The 18,075-nt window shown below is 56.0% G+C and overlaps 1 protein-coding gene across 8 annotated transcripts; it reads right to left on the bottom strand.

Annotated features, from left to right (window-relative positions):
* Positions 1-219: 219 nt before the first annotated feature.
* ZNF696 (zinc finger protein 696) lies at positions 220-12,886 on the bottom strand. 8 transcript variants are annotated; one of them, XM_081258260.1, is made up of 3 exons: positions 12,687-12,886; positions 7,062-7,166; positions 220-3,199 (listed from the first exon to the last, which is right to left on the bottom strand). In XM_081258260.1, exons 1-3 carry the CDS (start codon positions 12,739-12,741, stop codon positions 2,094-2,096), a joined length of 1,266 nt encoding a protein of 421 aa, XP_081114386.1. In that variant the 5' UTR covers positions 12,742-12,886; the 3' UTR covers positions 220-2,093. The 8 variants fall into 8 exon arrangements, 7 of the variants coding, with proteins under 7 accessions (XP_081114386.1, XP_081114385.1, XP_081114389.1 ...); XM_081258259.1 differs by lacking the exon at positions 12,687-12,886 and adding an exon at positions 8,525-8,628; XM_081258263.1 differs by lacking the exon at positions 12,687-12,886 and adding an exon at positions 8,158-8,504.
* Between the last annotated feature and the right edge of the window lie 5,189 nt (positions 12,887-18,075).

The following is an 18,075-nucleotide window of genomic DNA, read 5'->3' as shown; positions in this document are numbered from 1 at the left end:
GGCAATTCTGGTCTTTCATGGTTCTGTATAAGTTTTAGGATTACTTATTCTAGTTCTGTGAAAACGTCATGGGTAATTTGATAGGGATCACATTAAATCTGTAGATTGCTTTGGGTAGTATGGCCATTTTAACAATATTAATTTTTCCAATCCCAAAGCATGTCTTTCCATTTTAAATCATCTTCAGTGTTTCATAGTTCTCAGCATGTAAGTCTTTCACCTCCTTGGTCAGGTTAGCATGGGAGTTCAGGCTTAGCTTTCCATGTTACCTTGGCCCAAGAGTCAGCAGCGCAATAGCTCTGGTGCCTGAATGCACTCTGTGGGCAACTCTGCCCCTACAGGCTGCACAATCCTGTAGCCTAAGCTCACACCATAAAATAAGGTGCCAACAAGAGCCCTAGAACTGAGCTACTATTTTGGAAGTCCCAGCTGGCTACAGGACCCAAATAATTCAGTCAGTAGTTAAACTAGAGCAGACAGTTCCCACAACGTGGCACCAAACCACAGCTTGACTAGGACGGGTTTCGGTCCTGCAGCTGGACCCCCAGGACTTGTGGCCAGGTGACTGCTCAGATTTGTCTCAGTCATTACAGTAAACTTCCCATAACATGACCTTACTCAGTTTGTTACAGCAGTTTTATGATATGTACAGAGTATCATCCCCAGCAAAGACACCTGTCCCATGCTATCTGGCAAATGGCATTTGTAGCTATCTACAACACTACCGTACTGTGATATGAAATATCAGACCATGAGCAGTGAGCTCACCCAGACCACTGTTTTACATACGCTTTTTGTCTAATCATCTCCCAGCTACGAACCGGAAGGTCCTATGGGTGAGCACATTTCTTACGCTCTTCACATTCCGCTAGTGTGCCCTGACCTTTGCTTTGTACACAACATTTAATCCATCTGCTCAGGAATCCCCTCCCCTGGGTGTTCACCCCAGTTTTTCCCTTGCCCCAGTCTTGTTTACTGCCCTCCTGTGTCACTAGTTCCCTCTATATACTTCTGTTATTGGACTTTTACCTACAAAGTCCTTGAATGCAGCCATCACAGTGGCTTTGTGTTTCCTACAACAGTGGCATAGAGCCTGGACAAGCTAAGTGCTTAGGAAATGTCTGTTCGAAGTACAAACATCTTAAACTTGCTTTATCTCATACTACCTTCCTGAGCCTGAGAAGAGTTCTGTATACTCTAAAATGGCATGACAACAAGTCAATCAGTACCTCCTCCTTCCGGCCAAGCCTATGGTCTCTCCTCTATGCCTATCTTTCATAAACTCCCCTGCCTATTTCATGTACTTACTTTTTTGTGGAGTGCACATCCTGTATCTGGGGCTGTACTAAAATAATTCTAGCTACAGGGGCTCATACTTTGATAGAAAGACACAGACATAAGCATATAGCTTTGATACAGGGTAGAAAGTGATTCTTGACTTTTCAAAAGAGCTATGAAACTGAAAAAAAAAACACAAAAGAACCCCCAAAACCTACTGATACATGGATAAACGTCCAAAAACATTAAGCAAAGGGAAAAAGACATAAGAGTATAAATTATATCACTATTTATATAACATTCTAGAACAAGCAAAATGATAGTGACAGAAGCGAGATCACTGGCTGCCTCTCAGGATGAGGGGCTGACTTGAAGGGGCATGAGGAGACTTTCTGGGGTGATGGAAATAGTCTACATCTTGAGAGTGTGGTGGTCGTAAAGGTCAAAACACATTGTACTCGTTGAAACTCATAAAACCAAACACTTAAGATCTGTGTGTTCCACTGTATGTAAATTATACTTCAGGAGAAAACCCAGTGCTGTGAAAATGAAATAACTTAACTTCCGAGGCACACGTTGCCATCACGTCTCCTTCCCCAAGGCTCCTCTTTCCTTTCCGGTGCTCCTGGCAAGGCAGTGGTAGACAAACTGCAGGCCTCCACGGGCAGGCTTGGAGACCAGCAAGACAGTTTTACCCTCTTCCTGTGGGGCGAAGTACACAAAGCTGGGGGCGTGGGCAAAAAGTGAAGGGCGCTGTACCCACACTCCAATCTTATTTACTCCATTTTCCACTCCACGTTCACCCCCCAACAGGCTCACTCCGTGCCGTGAACTCGCTGGTGCTGGATAAGATGAAAGCTCAGGCGGAAGGCCCTGCCACACCTGGCACAGTGGAAAGGCTTCTCCCCAGTGTGGATCCTCTGGTGCCGGAAGAAGCCCGACAGGGCCCTGAAGGCGCGGCCGCACTCGCCGCACTCGTAGGGCTTCTCCCCGGTGTGGATGCGCCGGTGCTCGCTGAGGAAGGAGCTGCGGCTGAAGGCGCGCCCGCACTCCTGGCAGGCGTAGGGCTTCTCCCCAGTGTGGACCCGCTGGTGCTGAATGAGGTTGGAGCTCTGGCTGAAGGCTTTCCCACACTCTTTGCATTCGTAAGGATTCTCTCCGTGGTGAATTCTCTGGTGCCGGACAACGTTTGAGCTGTGGATGAAGGTTTTCCCGCACTCGCTGCACTCATACAGCCGCTCGCCAGTGTGAATTCTCTGGTGCTTAATGGCGTCTGACCTCTGACTGAAGGACCTGCCACACTCAGCACATTCGTAGGGCTTCTCTCCCGTGTGGATCCTCTGGTGTCTAATGAGGTTGAAGCTCTGGCTGAAGGCTTTCCCACACTCCTTACAAATGTAAGGCTTCTCCCCATTGTGAATGCGCTGGTGCCTGACGACGTGGGAGCTGTGGATGAAGGCCTTCCCACAGTCGCTGCACTCATAGGGTTTCTCCCCAGAGTGAATGCTCTGGTGTTTCACCACATCTGAATAGCATTTGAAGCTCCTGTCGCAGGTGCTGCATCGGTAAGGCCGTCCTTTCCAGTGGCCTCTCCTGTCGGCCGTGGAGGCTGTATTCAGGGTGATCTCTGACCCAGACACACTGTCCTCATGGCCATTCTGCCCTCCAGTTTCCTCATAAACAACTGGTCCCCGAGGGGAACCTCTGGGCCTCTCTCCAGCTTCCTCATTCCCACAAGGGTCTGGAAACCGCAGTGCCCGGGGAGGCCCCCGTAACAGTCCTGGCACAGCCTGTCCACGGTGCCTCCCTTCTTCTAAGGTTGCTTGCCGTGGCATCAGCCCTGGGCTCTGAGCCCCTTGCTCAGCCACCAAAGCAGCGTAGCAGGAAGCCGGGCTGCCACTCGGTGCCTGTGCTAGGAAAGCTGGAAAAGAGGGGCAGAGATGCACAACTTAGAACTCTGCTAACGACACACAGATGCACGGGAGAGCCACGTGATGACAGGGAACAGTAAGACGCCAGTGGGCAGCAGACACCCATTATCCCGCCTGTCCTCCTCCTGCCCAGCTCTCCTCCCCGACTTCTAACACCTGTGGTCACAGGAATGGACAAGGGACTGGGGGAGAGCTAATCAGCAGGCTTCCCTGTGACTCCAGAAAAGGCCCAAGCCTCTAACCTCAGTCTGCCTGGTCTCACGAGTCAGGGGAGACAGACCCCCAGGCTCTGGTGACACCCTGGTACGGCCTCATGGCCTGGAATGCAGAGAGAAGTGGTTGGCAGCAAAGCAGGCACGTGTGGCCACATTTGAAAACACTTCCGGTGTCACAGTGGGGAGGAGGCACTCCTGGCACCTAGTGGGTAAAAGCCAGGGAGGTTGCTCAACATCCTGGAATGCACAGGCCACCCCCAAGAGACGCACCTCCAGCCCAAAGTGCCCAGAAGTCTTCCCAGAAGGCAGAACCTGGGCTGCCAGACGTCCTGACCAAGAAGCTCAGTCCCCTGGCACAGATGCTGGTCACCACTCTGACACTGGGACCCAGCCCTCAGCCTCACCTCCCTTCAGGCCATACATCTCGTAGTATATGCTCAGGCCAGCAACCCAGACAGGGTGCTTTCTCTTTATTCCTTTTCTGAATGGGATGTTTTTAGTAACCCGTTTTCCTACACAGTCTGTGTATGGTGGCATTTGCTAAAATTTAGCCCCAAATTGTGAGACTGAAGAGTGCTGTCTGGGCCAGATCTGGTCAGGAGTAGGGTCAGACAAGGGGGGGAGACGGCCTGGAAGGACTGGGCCCAAAGGGTGGCTCCATGGCTACACCTCTGGGTCATCCCCGACTCACACCCCGAGGGATGATGTGCAGGGACACAGGGTGGCTGAACCACCCGACACAGGGGCTCCGTGACTTCCTGGGAGAGCAGGTGCAGGTGTGGGAGCCACGGTCACGTCCTCCCCAGGCTCCCACTGCTGAACCAGAACCTTAGGGTAGAGTATGGTGGGGAAAAGCTTGAAATGGCACGTATCTTTGCCAAGGGAAGACGGCCTAGTTGTTAGCACAGGTCACGTGACAATTCAACAACAGCAACAACAGGCAACTGAATACGAGCCCTCCCCCAAATGTGGCCTGAAATCTTCATGAGAACAGAGGGGCCTGGAGCCCGAGAGGGAGGTGGCCAGCCAGACTGTCATCCACCACACACTTCCTGGTCACCAACCCTGAGCCTAGGCCAGTTGACACTGCTGTACATTAACTCTCATATGTGGAACCTAGAAAAATGGTACAGATGAACCGGTTTGCAGGGCAGAAATATAGACACAGATGTAGAGAACAAACGTATGGACCCAAGGGGGGAAAGTGGTGGTGGGGGTTGCGTGGAGGGTTGTGGGATGAATTGGGAGATTGGGATTGACATGTATACACGGATGTGTATAAAATGGATGACTAATAAGAACCTGCTGTATCAAAAAATACCTAAAATTTAAAAAAAAACAGCATGGTGTTTGCACAAAAACAGACATGGATCAATGGAACAGAACAGAGAGCCCAGAAATAAACCCACACACCTATGGTCAATCTTAGACAAAGGAGGCAAGAATATATCATGGTGAAAAGACAGTCCCTTCAGCAGGTGGTGCTGGGAAAGCTGGAGAGCCATATGTAAATCAATGAAGTTAGAACACTCCCTCACACTATACACAAAAATAAACTCAAAATGGCTTAAAGACTTAAACGTAAGACAGCACACCATAAAACTCCTAGAAGATAACATAGGCAAAACATTCTATGACATAAATTGTAGCAATGTTTTCTTAGGTCAGTCTCCCAAAGCAAAAGAAATAAAAGCAAAAATAAACAAATGGGACCTAATCAAACTTAAAACCTTTTGCACAGCAAAGGAAACCATAAACAAAACAAAACAAAAAGACAACCTATGGAATGGGAGAAAATATTCACAAACATTGCAACTGACAAGGGCTTAATTTTCAAAATACACAAACAGCTTATCCAACTCAATAACAAAACAACTCAATCCAAAAAATGGGCAGAAGACCTAAACAGACATTTTTCCAAAGACATACAGGTGGCCAACAGGCACATGAAAAGATGCTCAACATTGCTAATTATTAGAGAAACGCAAATCAAAGCTACAATGAGGTACCACCTCACACTGGTCAAAATGACCGTCACCAAAAAGTCTGCAAATAATAAATGCTGGAGAGGGTGTAGAGAAAAGGGAACCCTCCTGCACTGTTTGTGGGGATGTAAACTGGTGCAGCCACTATGGAAAACAGTATGGAGGCTCCTTAAAAAACTAAAAACAGAACTACCGTATGACCGAGCAATCCCACTCCTGGGCATATATCCGGAAAAAACTCTAATTCGAAAGGATACATGCACCCCAGTGTTTATAGCAGCACTATTCACAATAGCCAAGACACAGAAGCAACCTAAATGTCCATCAGTAGATGAATGGATATGGTGTATATATGTATATATATATATATAATGGAATACTACTCAGCCATAAAAGGAATGAAATAATACCATTTGCAGCAACATGCAACAACAGATTATCGTATTAAGTGAAGTCAGACAAAGACAAATATCATATGATATCACTTATATGTGGAATCTAAAAAAATGATACAGGGGCTTCCCTGCTGGCACAGTGGTTAAGAATCCGCCTGCCAACGCAGGGGATACGAGTTTGAGCCCTGGTCTGGGAAGATCCCATCTGCCGTGGAGCAACTAAGCCCGTGTGCCACAACTAGAGCCTGCGCTCTAGAGCCCACGAGCCACAACTACTGAGCCCCCCAAGTGCCACAACTATTGAAGCCTGCGTGCGTGGAGCCCGTGCTCCGAAACAGAGAAGCCACTGCAATGAGAAGCCCACACACTGCAATGAAGAGTAGCCCCTGCTTGCCGCAACCAGAGCAAAGCCTGCGCACAGCAATGAAGACCCAATGCAGCCAAAATAATTTTAAAAATAAAATAAATTAAGGGCTTCCCTGGTGGCGCAGTGGTTGAGAGTCCGCCTGCCGATGCAGGGGACACGGGTTCGTGCCCCGGTCCGGGAAGATCCCACATGCCGCGGAGCCGCTGGGCCCGTGAGCCATGGCCGCTGAGCCTGCGCGTCCGGAGCCTGTGCTCCGCAACGGGAGAGGCCACAGCAGTAAGAGGCCTGCGGACCGCAAAAAAATAAATAAACAAAAAAATAAATAAATAAAATTAAAAAATGATACAAATGAACTTATCTACAAAACAGAAACAGACTCACACAGAAAACAAAGTTATGTTTACCAAAGGGGAAAGGGAGCGGAGGGAGGCATAAATTAGGAGTTTGGGATCAGCAGCTACGCACTGCTATATTTAAAATAGGTAAACAACAAGGTCCTACTGTATAGCACATGGAACTATATTCATTATCTTGTAATAACCTATAATGGAAAAGAACACACAAAAGAACATGCACGTATAACTGAATCACTTTGCTGTACACCTGAAAGTAACACAACATTGTAAATCAACTATAATTTAAAAAATAAAATTCTTGTTCTCAGAGGACTCCAGGTGGGGGGACCAGAGAGAGAGCAGGGTGTAGTGTGTCCAGGAGAGCAAAGGAGGAAGGGGCTGAGGGAGCACAGCAGGCATGGAGGTGGGGAGCTGTGATGGTTAGAAGCTGCCCAAGCCTAGTAACACCTCCAGAGTAGCAGCCAGGCAGATGGACTTGGGAGCCCCGATTCCTAAGCTGTCCCCACGTCCCTGACCCCTGGCTGCCTCCCTCACCTGTGCATGTGTCCATCAGGGTAGCCCTCTCTGTGGCGTTCTGTGGACCCAGGCTGGGGCTCTGCTTGCTGCTTTCTGCAGAAACACCAGTAGTGGGACACCTACCTGGAAGAAAGAGAAAGAAAGGGGAGAAAATGACAGGGAGAGTGGGGGTGAGGTCAGAGTACCTTCAGAGAAGGGAGGGTCAGAGCCTGCCCAGAGGGCCCTGAAGGAGCCACCTCACTATAAATCAAGGTCTGAATAAGCAGACATCCCAGAAACTAGTGCTCCACGGGACACGCTCTGGGAACTGTCTAGGCCATGCTGGCTCCCCCACCCCTGCCCCCCAGCAGATTAGGAGCAGAAACAGACGTGGCAGCACCTGTTACCTGCCCGCTGTGGTCTCAGCTCCACCAGGAACCAACCAGCACCTTTAGTCAGTCCTCGGATGTCTGGACAAATTTCTATGAATTTACATTTTTTCTTGATAATGACAAAAGATCTGAATATAAATACCAAAAAAGTGACGATCTGAATGGCACAATTTTGGATTGAGGAATGCTTTTGCTAAGCTTGCCACCAAAGGTAAAGTGTGACAGATTTAACTACACAAGGATATTTACTGTCAAAAACAAAACAAAAACACAAAAACGGGAGGGATATTTGCAACACAAAGATTAATATCCTCAATATCTAAAAACCCACTATATATTCGTGAAAAAGCACGAAAAACTAGTAAAAGTTATGAACAGGTAACCAGCAGAAGAAAATAAACAAGTAGCTGGGACCTCCCTGGTGGTCCAGTGGTTAAGAAACCGCCTTCCAGTGCAGGGGACACGGGTTCCATCCCTGATCAGGGAACTAAGATCCCACACGCCACGGAGCAGCTAAGCCCGAGCGCCACAACTACAGAGCCATGCACTCTGGAGCCCATGCGCCCGCAACTAGGAAAGCCCAGGTGCCACAACGAGGAGCCCGCGTGCCTCAGCGGAAATTCCCCCAAGCCACAACTGAGACCCGACACAGCCTAAAATAAGTAAAATATTTAAAAAAAAAAAAAAAGGCTTAAAAACAGTGGCACCTTATGAGCATATAGACAATTATGGGAAACAGGCACCTTCATACACCGCTGGAAGAAGAAAAAGTGCACTGGACGGCGGGTAATTCGATGATTTACAAAGGCCTTAAAATTAAACTGATTTCACTTCAGGGAACTGTCTGAGGCTGTCCCGGGGCCTTCACACTGGTCGTCACAATGGGCGGGGAAGGCTGTCCCCGGGGCCGTCACAGCGGCGGGAGTAGGGCCGCCCCCCGCTTCCGCTCTCCTCCCGGATGTGAGCCCTTTCGCAGGGAGGGCCCAGGACACACAAGGGCCCCGTGCCCCGTAGGGACGGCCCATCCTTGCGCCCATATTTCTGTTTCCCTCGCGGGCGCAGCCCAGCGTCCACCACCCCCTGCCCAAGCCCAGGTCCGCCGCCACTTACCCGGAGACCCCGCCGCCCGCCGGAAGCGCCGCCTCCCTCTCCCGGGCGGCTCGGGCACTTCCGGTGACATTCTAGGGCGCCGGAGGACCTGCACTCAGCTGCCCTGGAGGCCGCGGGGGGGCGTGGGCCTGCCTTCGCGAGTTATGCGCGGATTCCCTAGCTTCGCGTGCAAGACCCTCGGTTGCTGTCCGGCCACCTTCACACCGACCGCTCCCGCCCCTGCAGGGCTTCACTCCCCGCACTTCTGGGACGCCTCCCGGGCTCCCGACCCGGGCCGCGAGGCCTCCACCAGGTCCAGGCCTGAGGTCCGGGGAGTAAGCCGGGTTAGGTGACCTTGCTGACTGCGGAATGAGCGAATGCACGGACGGATGAAGTCAGCGCTCGTGGAGAAAGGGGGGAGCACCCCGGGGGAAGAAGCAGGCAGAACCGCAGGGACCGCTTCCCCATGGAGCAAATCCGCCGAGGGGAGGGCGCGCCGAGCCTGCCCGGCCTGGGCGCCAGAGCCTCACAGCGGCTGGTCCTCTGCAGATGGATTCCCCTCCTAAGCCAGGGGCAGCGCAGAAATCCCCTCCCTCCCGCGCGTCGGGCTGCCGCGCCACATTCTCCGGGTTTCCCTCACCGCTGGTTTTCAATGACCACACACTTAAGGGCTTGAAGCATCATGCGTTTATGATCTCATGGCTTCTTGTGTTGCACGAGTCCGGGCACAGCCTGGCCAGTCCTGGGCTGGAGTCTCCCCTAGGCTGCAGGCAAGGTGTTGGCCACGACTGGGGTCTCCCCTGGGGTCTCACGTGGCTGCGGGCAGGATTCAGTTCCCGAGGGCGGGAGTTCTCTGGGCTCCACACGTGACGCGGGGCTGCAGGCTTCCCGCAGGAACGGCGGCCTTCGGGTCCTCTGCAGAGTGGATGCTCTTGTGTTTACTCCCAGCTGAGAAACCTTCACAGCGTCTGCCTTAGACACGTGTCGTGGGGCTTAGGCGACGAACGTCCTGTCCCCAGCCCATCACTGAGTGGTCTCTCCGTGCTCTGGGCACTTTCCTGTAGGTGACTTCTGTGGTCTCTCCTCAGCCACCTCATTCTAACCTGCTTCCAGAAACCCCACAGCCCAGAGAGCCCTTGAAATGAGCCCCTGCTCCCTGACATTGTCCCTCCGCAAGATTCTCCTTCTACAGAAGTGTGCTGCTCTGGCACCCACCCCGGGTTCTGAGCCCAGACAGAAGCACGGGTGGAGACTGGCACCCTCACAGCTGGGCTGGGCCTTCGATGGTGGCCCAGTGCCCGGATAGCAGCAGGCCTTACCTCCATCAGCTTCCACCCACCTGTCCAGTGTCGCCTCTTCCTCCAGCTCCCCCAACTGTGAAACCAGTCACGGCTCCCTGAACACGCCAGGCTTGTTCCCGCCTCCCTCTGAGCTTTGCCCAGTCCCTTCCCTTTCCGCATCACTGGACACAGGTCGCACCTCTCCAGCCTGCAACCGCGTGTCCTCAGGGCGTCACGTGGAGGGGCATGGTGTCCACGGGCTCTTCACTGGCTAGTGACCATTTTGATCACACGGTCAGTGGCCTCTGGTTTTTTGACCGTGTGGGCACCATTTTCCCCTTGCAACTAATAAACCATCTCGGGAGAAAAGAAAGGTGGAGGAACTGCTCCACACTATAGATTCCTCAGGAGACACAGTGACCACAGGCAGGCTAGGATCCCAGAATAGATGCTGGGTTGGAGGGAAAATGCCACGAGCACAATGAGAAGGCTTGCTTTGTTGAGCATTGTATCAATGTCCAACTACCTGGATTTGGTACCTACACTGTGGTTTTGTAAGAGAATATCGTTGAATATAGGAAACACACACTAAAGGGTTATGGAGCCAAGAGACCTAATGGATGCAATCCATTCTAAAAAGATTCGGGGAAGAATTTGTATAGATATAAAAAAATTAAAAGGTACATTTCTGCCATGTGGTGTGAACTAGTGTGATTTCTTTCTACTTTTCCCCATTTCCCAAATTTTCTACGATATATTCTGTTTATATAATAGGGAAAATGGGCTTTGTCAAAAGTTTTATCAAAACGTGAAATCTTGACAAACAGCAGTCATTGATGATCTTGTAAAACACGGAGAAAGCCTGTTTTGTTTTTAAGCCCCAAAGCAGATCATAAACTGCATACTGAGTTTGTTTTCCGATGGTGCAGGTGAGGCCGACAGCCACACCCCCGGATGCGGGTGGCGAATGGTTTTCTTCTCCAGATGTTCCCACGTGTCCCAGTTTCCTATCACGCACGTGTCGCTTCTACAACCAGGTGCCCGGAGGGAGCTTTCTTGTTCAGAGGCTACAACGACGGCTTCCTCATGGGACACGCACTGGCTTTTCTTTTCCGACAGGTTCAGGGGTGCACCTGGGGGCCCGTGGCTTGCTTCTGCTCAGGACCCTTCCTTCTGGGGAGCGCTCCTCTCCCTCTCTTCCTCTAGGTCATTCTGGAACCCCCACCACCCGCTTCTCCAGGAGCTGGGGTGAGAGAGGGCTCTGTACTCTGCAGCCCGGGCTGAGATGGTGTCAGACCTGGGGAAGGCCGGTCAGCGCTTGGAGCCCGAGGCCACACGGGGCCTGCAGAGGTGAGAGGCAGGGAGGGGCCAGAAAATCCAGATTCCTGGGGGTCCTGAAGCAGCTCCTTAATCCCGCCTGCTGCCCGAGCCAGTGCTGAGGGGTTTCTGTCGCTGGCTTTGTTCATGGGTAGTGAGACCACTCAGCTTCCAGGCCCAGGCCCTGGGCACCGGAGAGCTGGCCGGTGCCCAGAGGGCCGGACAGGCTTCAGTGGTGCCAGGGCTGGGCCGGCACGAGGTGGGGAGGGCTGAACTCAGGCTAGCCTGAGGCCCCAAGCGCGCATGTGGTCTGTCCGTCCACTCACAGCCCCAGGGGGATACCACTCAGTCTGCCTGCGCCCAGGCACACTCTCCTTGAACAGCCCTGCACTGTGTTCATCACCTCTTCTGATATCAACCCCCAGAGAGAGACTGTGTTTCCAGAAGAAGGAGCTGGCACATAGAGAAGGCAAGCACCACACCTCACTCAGTCAAGCCTGACTGTGCTGTGCTGACAGATGGGCACTGAATCTCCCCGCTGGAAGCCAGAGGTCCCTGTTCACCACTGGTCAGCGGCTCTGCTCTGCCCGTCTTCCTCCATCCAGGGCCAACAAAACAGGCACCACTGGAATGCTGCTGCTGGTCGCTGCGGGTGCAGGACAGAAAGGTGGACGAAGCCCACTGGGTCTTCCCAGTTCCCTTTTACTGCCCAGAGCAGCTGGGGCCTACAGTCCTGCCACGACGTAGGGGGAGAGATGAAGGGCCGAGCACAGTGGACAGGCCTTCCAGCGGGCGGCTGGGCGGCAGCAGCAGGGCCAGGAGGGGAGGAACCAGGTAGTCTGGACCCCCATCAACAGCCTAAACAGTTTTCTCTTTGGGACCAAAACCAGCTTCAGAACGCAAGAGCTGAAGCCGGAGTAGCCCTGAGCCTTCTCAGTACCTGCAACCTGCAACTCGCAACCTTCCCACCTCTGGACTCCCCGCCATCCCCGGGGACCCTCTGGAGCCTCTCCCACAATCCCGCCCAAACGGGGCTCCCCGCACCAGTCTCCTGCCAGCCCACCCTGTGTGTTGAGGCTTTTCACCGCAGAGGCATCAGTAAACGCTGAGTACATACCCACCACGCACTGCATTTATTTGTAAAAATTATAAAAATCATAAAGCACACAAAAATGAAAACATCTTAAAAAGATGATCTAGGGACTTCCCAGGTAATCCAGTCGTTAAGACTCCACACTCCCAGTGCAGGGGGCCTGGGCTCGATCTTTGGTCAGGGAACTAGACCTGCATGACGCAACTGAGAGCCTGAAAGCCGCAACTAAAGATCTCTCGTGCAGATCCCCCACGAGGCAACTAAGAACCCGTGTGCTGCAACTAAGACACGGCGCAGCTGAATAACTAACTAAATATTAAAAAAGAAAAAGATGATCTAAAAACTAGAAACAAGCTTGCCGACGCATCACAAGGGAAAACCTCCAGTATCGTGAGGGCTACTCTTAGCAAAAGCAACACTCCGAAAACGCCAGCCCGACTTCCGCTCCTGACCACTGGCTCCCACAAGCCACCGGGCAGTCCAGGGGCCTCACCTGAGCGCAGGCATCCGGAGCGCCACTGCGGCCACTTCCCACGAACGTTATCCATGTCCGGGCCTGTGTTCTAGCCTCTTCTCACAGCCCCATAACCAGAAAAGAACCACTAGTCTCAGCTAAGCTCCCAACCCAAAACTCTTGAACAGTCAACTGCTCTATCAGGATCAGGGCCGCCCCTTACGGCGCTCCGCCCCTTACGGCGCTCCGCCCCTTACGGCGCTCCGCCCCTTACGGCGCTCCGCCCCTTACGGCGCTCCGCCCCTTACGGCGCTCCGCCCCTTACGGCGCTCCGCCCCTTACGGCGCTCCGCCCCTTACGGCGCTCCGCCCCTTACGGCGCTCCGCCCCTTACGGCGCTCCGCCCCTTACGGCGCTCCGCCCCTTACGGCGCTCCGCCCCTTACGGCGCTCCGCCCCTTACGGCGCTCCGCCCCTTACGGCGCTCCGCCCCTTACGGCGCTCCGCCCCTTACGGCGCTCCGCCCCTTACGGCGCTCCGCCCCTTACGGCGCTCCGCCCCTTACGGCGCTCCGCCCCTTACGGCGCTCCGCCCCTTACGGCGCTCCGCCCCTTACGGCGCTCCGCCCCTTACGGCGCTCCGCCCCTTACGGCGCTCCGCCCCTTACGGCGCTCCGCCCCTTACGGCGCTCCGCCCCTTACGGCGCTCCGCCCCTTACGGCGCTCCGCCCCTTACGGCGCTCCGCCCCTTACGGCGCTCCGCCCCTTACGGCGCTCCGCCCCTTACGGCGCTCCGCCCCTTACGGCGCTCCGCCCCTTACGGCGCTCCGCCCCTTACGGCGCTCCGCCCCTTACGGCGCTCCGCCCCTTACGGCGCTCCGCCCCTTACGGCGCTCCGCCCCTTACGGCGCTCCGCCCCTTACGGCGCTCCGCCCCTTACGGCGCTCCGCCCCTTACGGCGCTCCGCCCCTTACGGCGCTCCGCCCCGCGCGCAAAGTCTCAGCTTAGCTGAGACTAGTGGGTCTTTTCTGGTTATGGGGCTGTGAGAAGAGGCTAGAACACAGGCCCGTTCAAACATTTCGTTTGGGCATATTAATCCTATTTTTAAAATAACATACAAAGACCGTAAGGGGCGCTGGGGCGGAGCGCCGCAAGGGGCGGAGCGCCGCAAGGGGCGGAGCGCCGCAAGGGGCGGAGCGCCGCAAGGGGCGGAGCGCCGCAAGGGGCGGAGCGCCGCAAGGGGCGGAGCGCCGCAAGGGGCGGAGCGCCGCAAGGGGCGGAGCGCCGCAAGGGGCGGAGCGCCGCAAGGGGCGGAGCGCCGCAAGGGGCGGAGCGCCGCAAGGGGCGGAGCGCCGCAAGGGGCGGAGCGCCGCAAGGGGCGGAGCGCCGCAAGGGGCGGAGCGCCGCAAGGGGCGGAGCGCCGCAAGGGGCGGAGCGCCGCAAGGGGCGGAGCGCCGCAAGGGGCGGAGCGCCGCAAGGGGCGGAGCGCCGCAAGGGGCGGAGCGCCGCAAGGGGCGGAGCGCCGCAAGGGGCGGAGCGCCGCAAGGGGCGGAGCGCCGCAAGGGGCGGAGCGCCGCAAGGGGCGGAGCGCCGCAAGGGGCGGAGCGCCGCAAGGGGCGGAGCGGGCGGGCCTGAACCTGATAGAGCAGTTGACAGTTCAAGAGTTTTGGGTTGGGAGCTTAGCTGAGACCAGTGGGTCTGACGGCTGTACACAATCTTCCCCAGCGCCTGAGCTCTCGTGTAGGCCTCGGCCAGGGCTGCCATTAGGGCGACCACGGGCGCTCAGGCGCTACATTTCCCTTCGTGTCTGTCAACAGCAAAGCCGCCAGGTCTCCCAGGAAGAGCAAGGGCGTGGCCACCTTACTTCGACCGTCTGTCCCGCCCGCGACCGGGACTCTGTTCGCACTTGTTTCACTGGGCAGCCCTGGGGCGGTGAGGGTTGGGGGAGGGTGCGGGCGCCAGCTGGGGTGCAGGGGCCAGCTTCAGCGAGGGTCCGCGTGGTGCTCTCCCCGCGCCCCTAGAAGGGCGCGGCAGGCATCCATGGTGTCCACAGCGCCCTCCAGTGGAAGGTCGGCTTGGCGCGGCACAGGCCCCGGTGCACCCCTGCGGTCCCAGTCAGCGGAAAGGGTTCTCCCTGGTGAGGATGCGCTGGTGCCAGAAGCAGCCCGACAGGGTCCTGAAGGCACGGCCGCGCTCGCCGCACTGGTAGGGCTTCTCCCCGGTGTGGACCCGCTGGTGCTGAACGAGGTTGGAGCTCTGGCTGAAGGCCTGACCGCACTGCTGACACGCAAGGGGCTTCTCGCTGTTGTGGAACCGCAGGTGCTGCGTGAAGTGAGAGCTGTGCACGAAGGCCTTGCCGCAGCAGCCGCACGCGTAGGGCTTCTCGCAGGTGTGGACCCTCTGGTGCTTCACCAGGTCCGACCTGCGGCGGAAAGCCTTCCCGCACTTGCGGCACTGGGGAGGCTTCTCCCTGCTTGGAAGCTGCCACTGCTCCAGGACGTGGGCCCCTCACGGGGAGGCCTCGGAGCGCACGGCCCGGTGCAGTGCTGGTTCGTCCGCTGGGGCTCCCCACGCCTGCTGGATTCTGAGTGGCTCCTCCAGCTGGGGTCGCAGCTACCCGGGATCCCTCCTGCGCAGTCTTCCTGGCGCGTCACCAGGCTGGCGGTCATGGTTCCTCTCTTCCTCGGGACCCGCCTGGTGCGTGCAGGCCTTGTGTGGCAGCCCTGCCCGCCCCTGTGAACCCCGATGGCTTCTGCATGGCCTGGCAGGTCCCTGGCCCTGTGGCCCGGGCCTTAGGACCTTTGTCCCCGGGACACCGTGCGGTTCTGCCCCGGAATCTGCTCCTCGCTCTGAACTCCGTCCTCATGGTCTGAAACCAGAAAGGGAGGCAGCAAATGACACCGGCCTCTGAACCAGAGCATGGAGAGACTTCGGCCAAGGCCGCACCATCTCGTTTAAATCACTGGGGCGGGAACAAGGAAATTAGGCCCTCTGTCTGGGATGGGGTTATGCAGGGATCAAGGTCAGGTAGCGGAAGGGTGTTTGGTAGAAGGACACAAACTCCCAAAACACTATTAAAAAGAAATCTGGGAGCACTCCTAACCACTTCCAGTTTGGTGCTCTCTGATTCCAAACGATTTTTTCTCAAACTCTTAAAGACAAAATTAAAAAAAAAGAAAAGAATTCTGTTAAAACCTGTCCTCCTTGAGGACTAGCCTTCAATTTCCCCTGAGATCTGGAGCCTGGCTGATCCCTGTGGCAAGGCAGCAGGGCTGGGGGGAGGGCACTGGGAACAGCCCGAGGAGGCTGCACACTGAATGACAGATGTCAAGGTCAGGACCTGTGGCCCAAGGGACAAAGACCGGGGCTCGAGAGGGCAGTACCATGTCCCTGGGTCCCCGCCTCCGGAAGAGGAGAGCCTGGCCCGGTCCCCTCGGCAGGCAGAGTGGGGGTGAGGTCACAGCGGGTGACAGCGCTGCCATCGGTGAGATGAGGATTCGTGCTGATCCGTGGAGAGGTCCTGAGGAAAACACACCCCAGCTGTGCAGATGGGGCCGTGCCCGGAGCCAGATGCTCTCCCCAAGGGCACATTGGCCTGGACTTAGCAAGGTCCACCCGGACACTCCAGGATGAGCTTCTCTGAAAGGGAAACCCGGGCTTTCCCGGGATTTTCAAATCTTCCAGCGGACTCCCTAAAATAAGAAGTTGGGAGAAGCATGGTTTGGGAACCTAGCCTGTGGCCATCCAGGCCCTGGGCCCAGCAGGCCGGGGGCGCCCTCCTCGCGCACGGACGAAGCTCGGGCGCCGGGGGTCGAGACCGCCGGCCACGGTACCGAGAGCGGCTGGGGGCGCGGCTGGCTGGTCGCGCTGACGGCGGGAGGGAGCCAGGCGCGACGCCGCGTCTCCCGCCGGCCTGGCTGAGGGCCCAGCGACCAGCACCGCGGGGTATCTCACCCACCACCCCCTGGGCCCCGGTGGGTGCCGGAGCCGGAAGCACGCGCCGCGCCCACAGGGAGCCCCGCCCCGCCGGCACTTCCGGGAGCTCTAGGAAGCTCGGGGGACCCTCTCGGGGGGACCCGCCCAGGGGAGCGGCCGGGGGGAGGGCTCCTGGGGAGGAGTCCCGGGGAGAGGCTCTGGGGGACCCGGAGAGCCTCTGGGCCGTGGACCTGCGCCCGGAGGCGTGCGCGCGTCCCCGGAGCTGTCCGAGGTGCTGGGCTGCACTGCCGATGGGGCCTCTGGGAGGGAAAGAGCAAGGGGACCCGGCGTGTAGGGCCCGGAAGGCCGTAGGAAGGGCTCTGGGGAGGAATGACGCACGCTGGCTTGGACTGAGGTGAGAACATTACCGTCCATTGCTAAGGCAAGTCCACAAACCCTGCGACCAGCTGAGGGAACTGAGTGCTTAGAAAAGAACCGCAGGGGGGAGGAGACGGACCCTGGCCTGAGCACTACCTTCGAATCCTGAGGCTTCTTCCTTCCAGTGAGTGCAGCCAGGCTACCACAGGCCCAGAGGGCAGAGCTGGGGTCAGCTGGCGGTGGGAGGGCAGATCCTGGCGCGAAGGCAGAGCTGCCCGGCAGTGCGGGTGCCTCTCCAGGTGGCGTCTGAGTGGGGCTTGGACCGCTGCCTATGCAGATGCACCTGCTTTGAGGGACTAGATGAGACCGGAGGTTCCCAAGCCTGGCCCACTGTCAACATCACTGGGGGTGTCAGAACTAAATCCGGATTCCCTGGCTCCACCCCAGGCCTATTGAATCTGTCTTCCCTGGCGTGGGGCCTGGGAATCTGTGTTTTTCAGCAAGCTCTGCGCCCAGGAGGAGCCTCTGATACTCATTCCTCAGGGGTCTGGGTCCGGCATAACCCCTCCTTCAGCTCAGAGACCCCTGTCAGAGACCTCTGAAGAACAGTTTCTCTCACTTTCCCTAGTGGAGTTGGAAAAGTCCTGCCAGATCTGATTTAGCCTGCAGCCTTGGGTTTAAAAGATAAAGTCAGGGGATCTGACCATTGACACACCTGGGTGACCCCAGTGACTGTTTAACCATGCAGCAGTGCACAGGCCACCACCGTGCTGCACACCAAGGACAGAGGTGGGTGAGACGTGCTGTGCGGAAAAGCAGCTCCTAGATGGGGACACGCACAGCCCAGAGCAGGTGCTCAGAAAGGGTTTGCTGAATGAATGGGATGGAAATAAATCAGCGTAATAAACTATCACGAGGGAGGATGTATATTTTCCAGGTGGGAAGTGGATGTTAACTTCTGCTTCTGGCCTGTGCTCTGCTGGTTCTTCACATAATGATCTAATTTAGTGCTCAGAGGAACCTTGTGATGTATTCAATAGAATCACTATTGCCAATTTACCGATGTAGCTTAGAGAGGATACGGACCTTGCCCAGGTGGCATAGAAGTGAGTGGCAGAGCTGGGCTACAAAGTAGAGT

The sequence above is a fragment of the Mesoplodon bidens genome (assembly GCF_964165515.1).
Source record: "Mesoplodon bidens genome assembly, chromosome: 16".
NCBI classification, from domain to species: domain Eukaryota; kingdom Metazoa; phylum Chordata; class Mammalia; order Artiodactyla; family Ziphiidae; genus Mesoplodon; species Mesoplodon bidens.
Note: the sequence above shows the minus strand (reverse complement) of the source record. Positions and strands in the feature narration are given on the sequence as shown.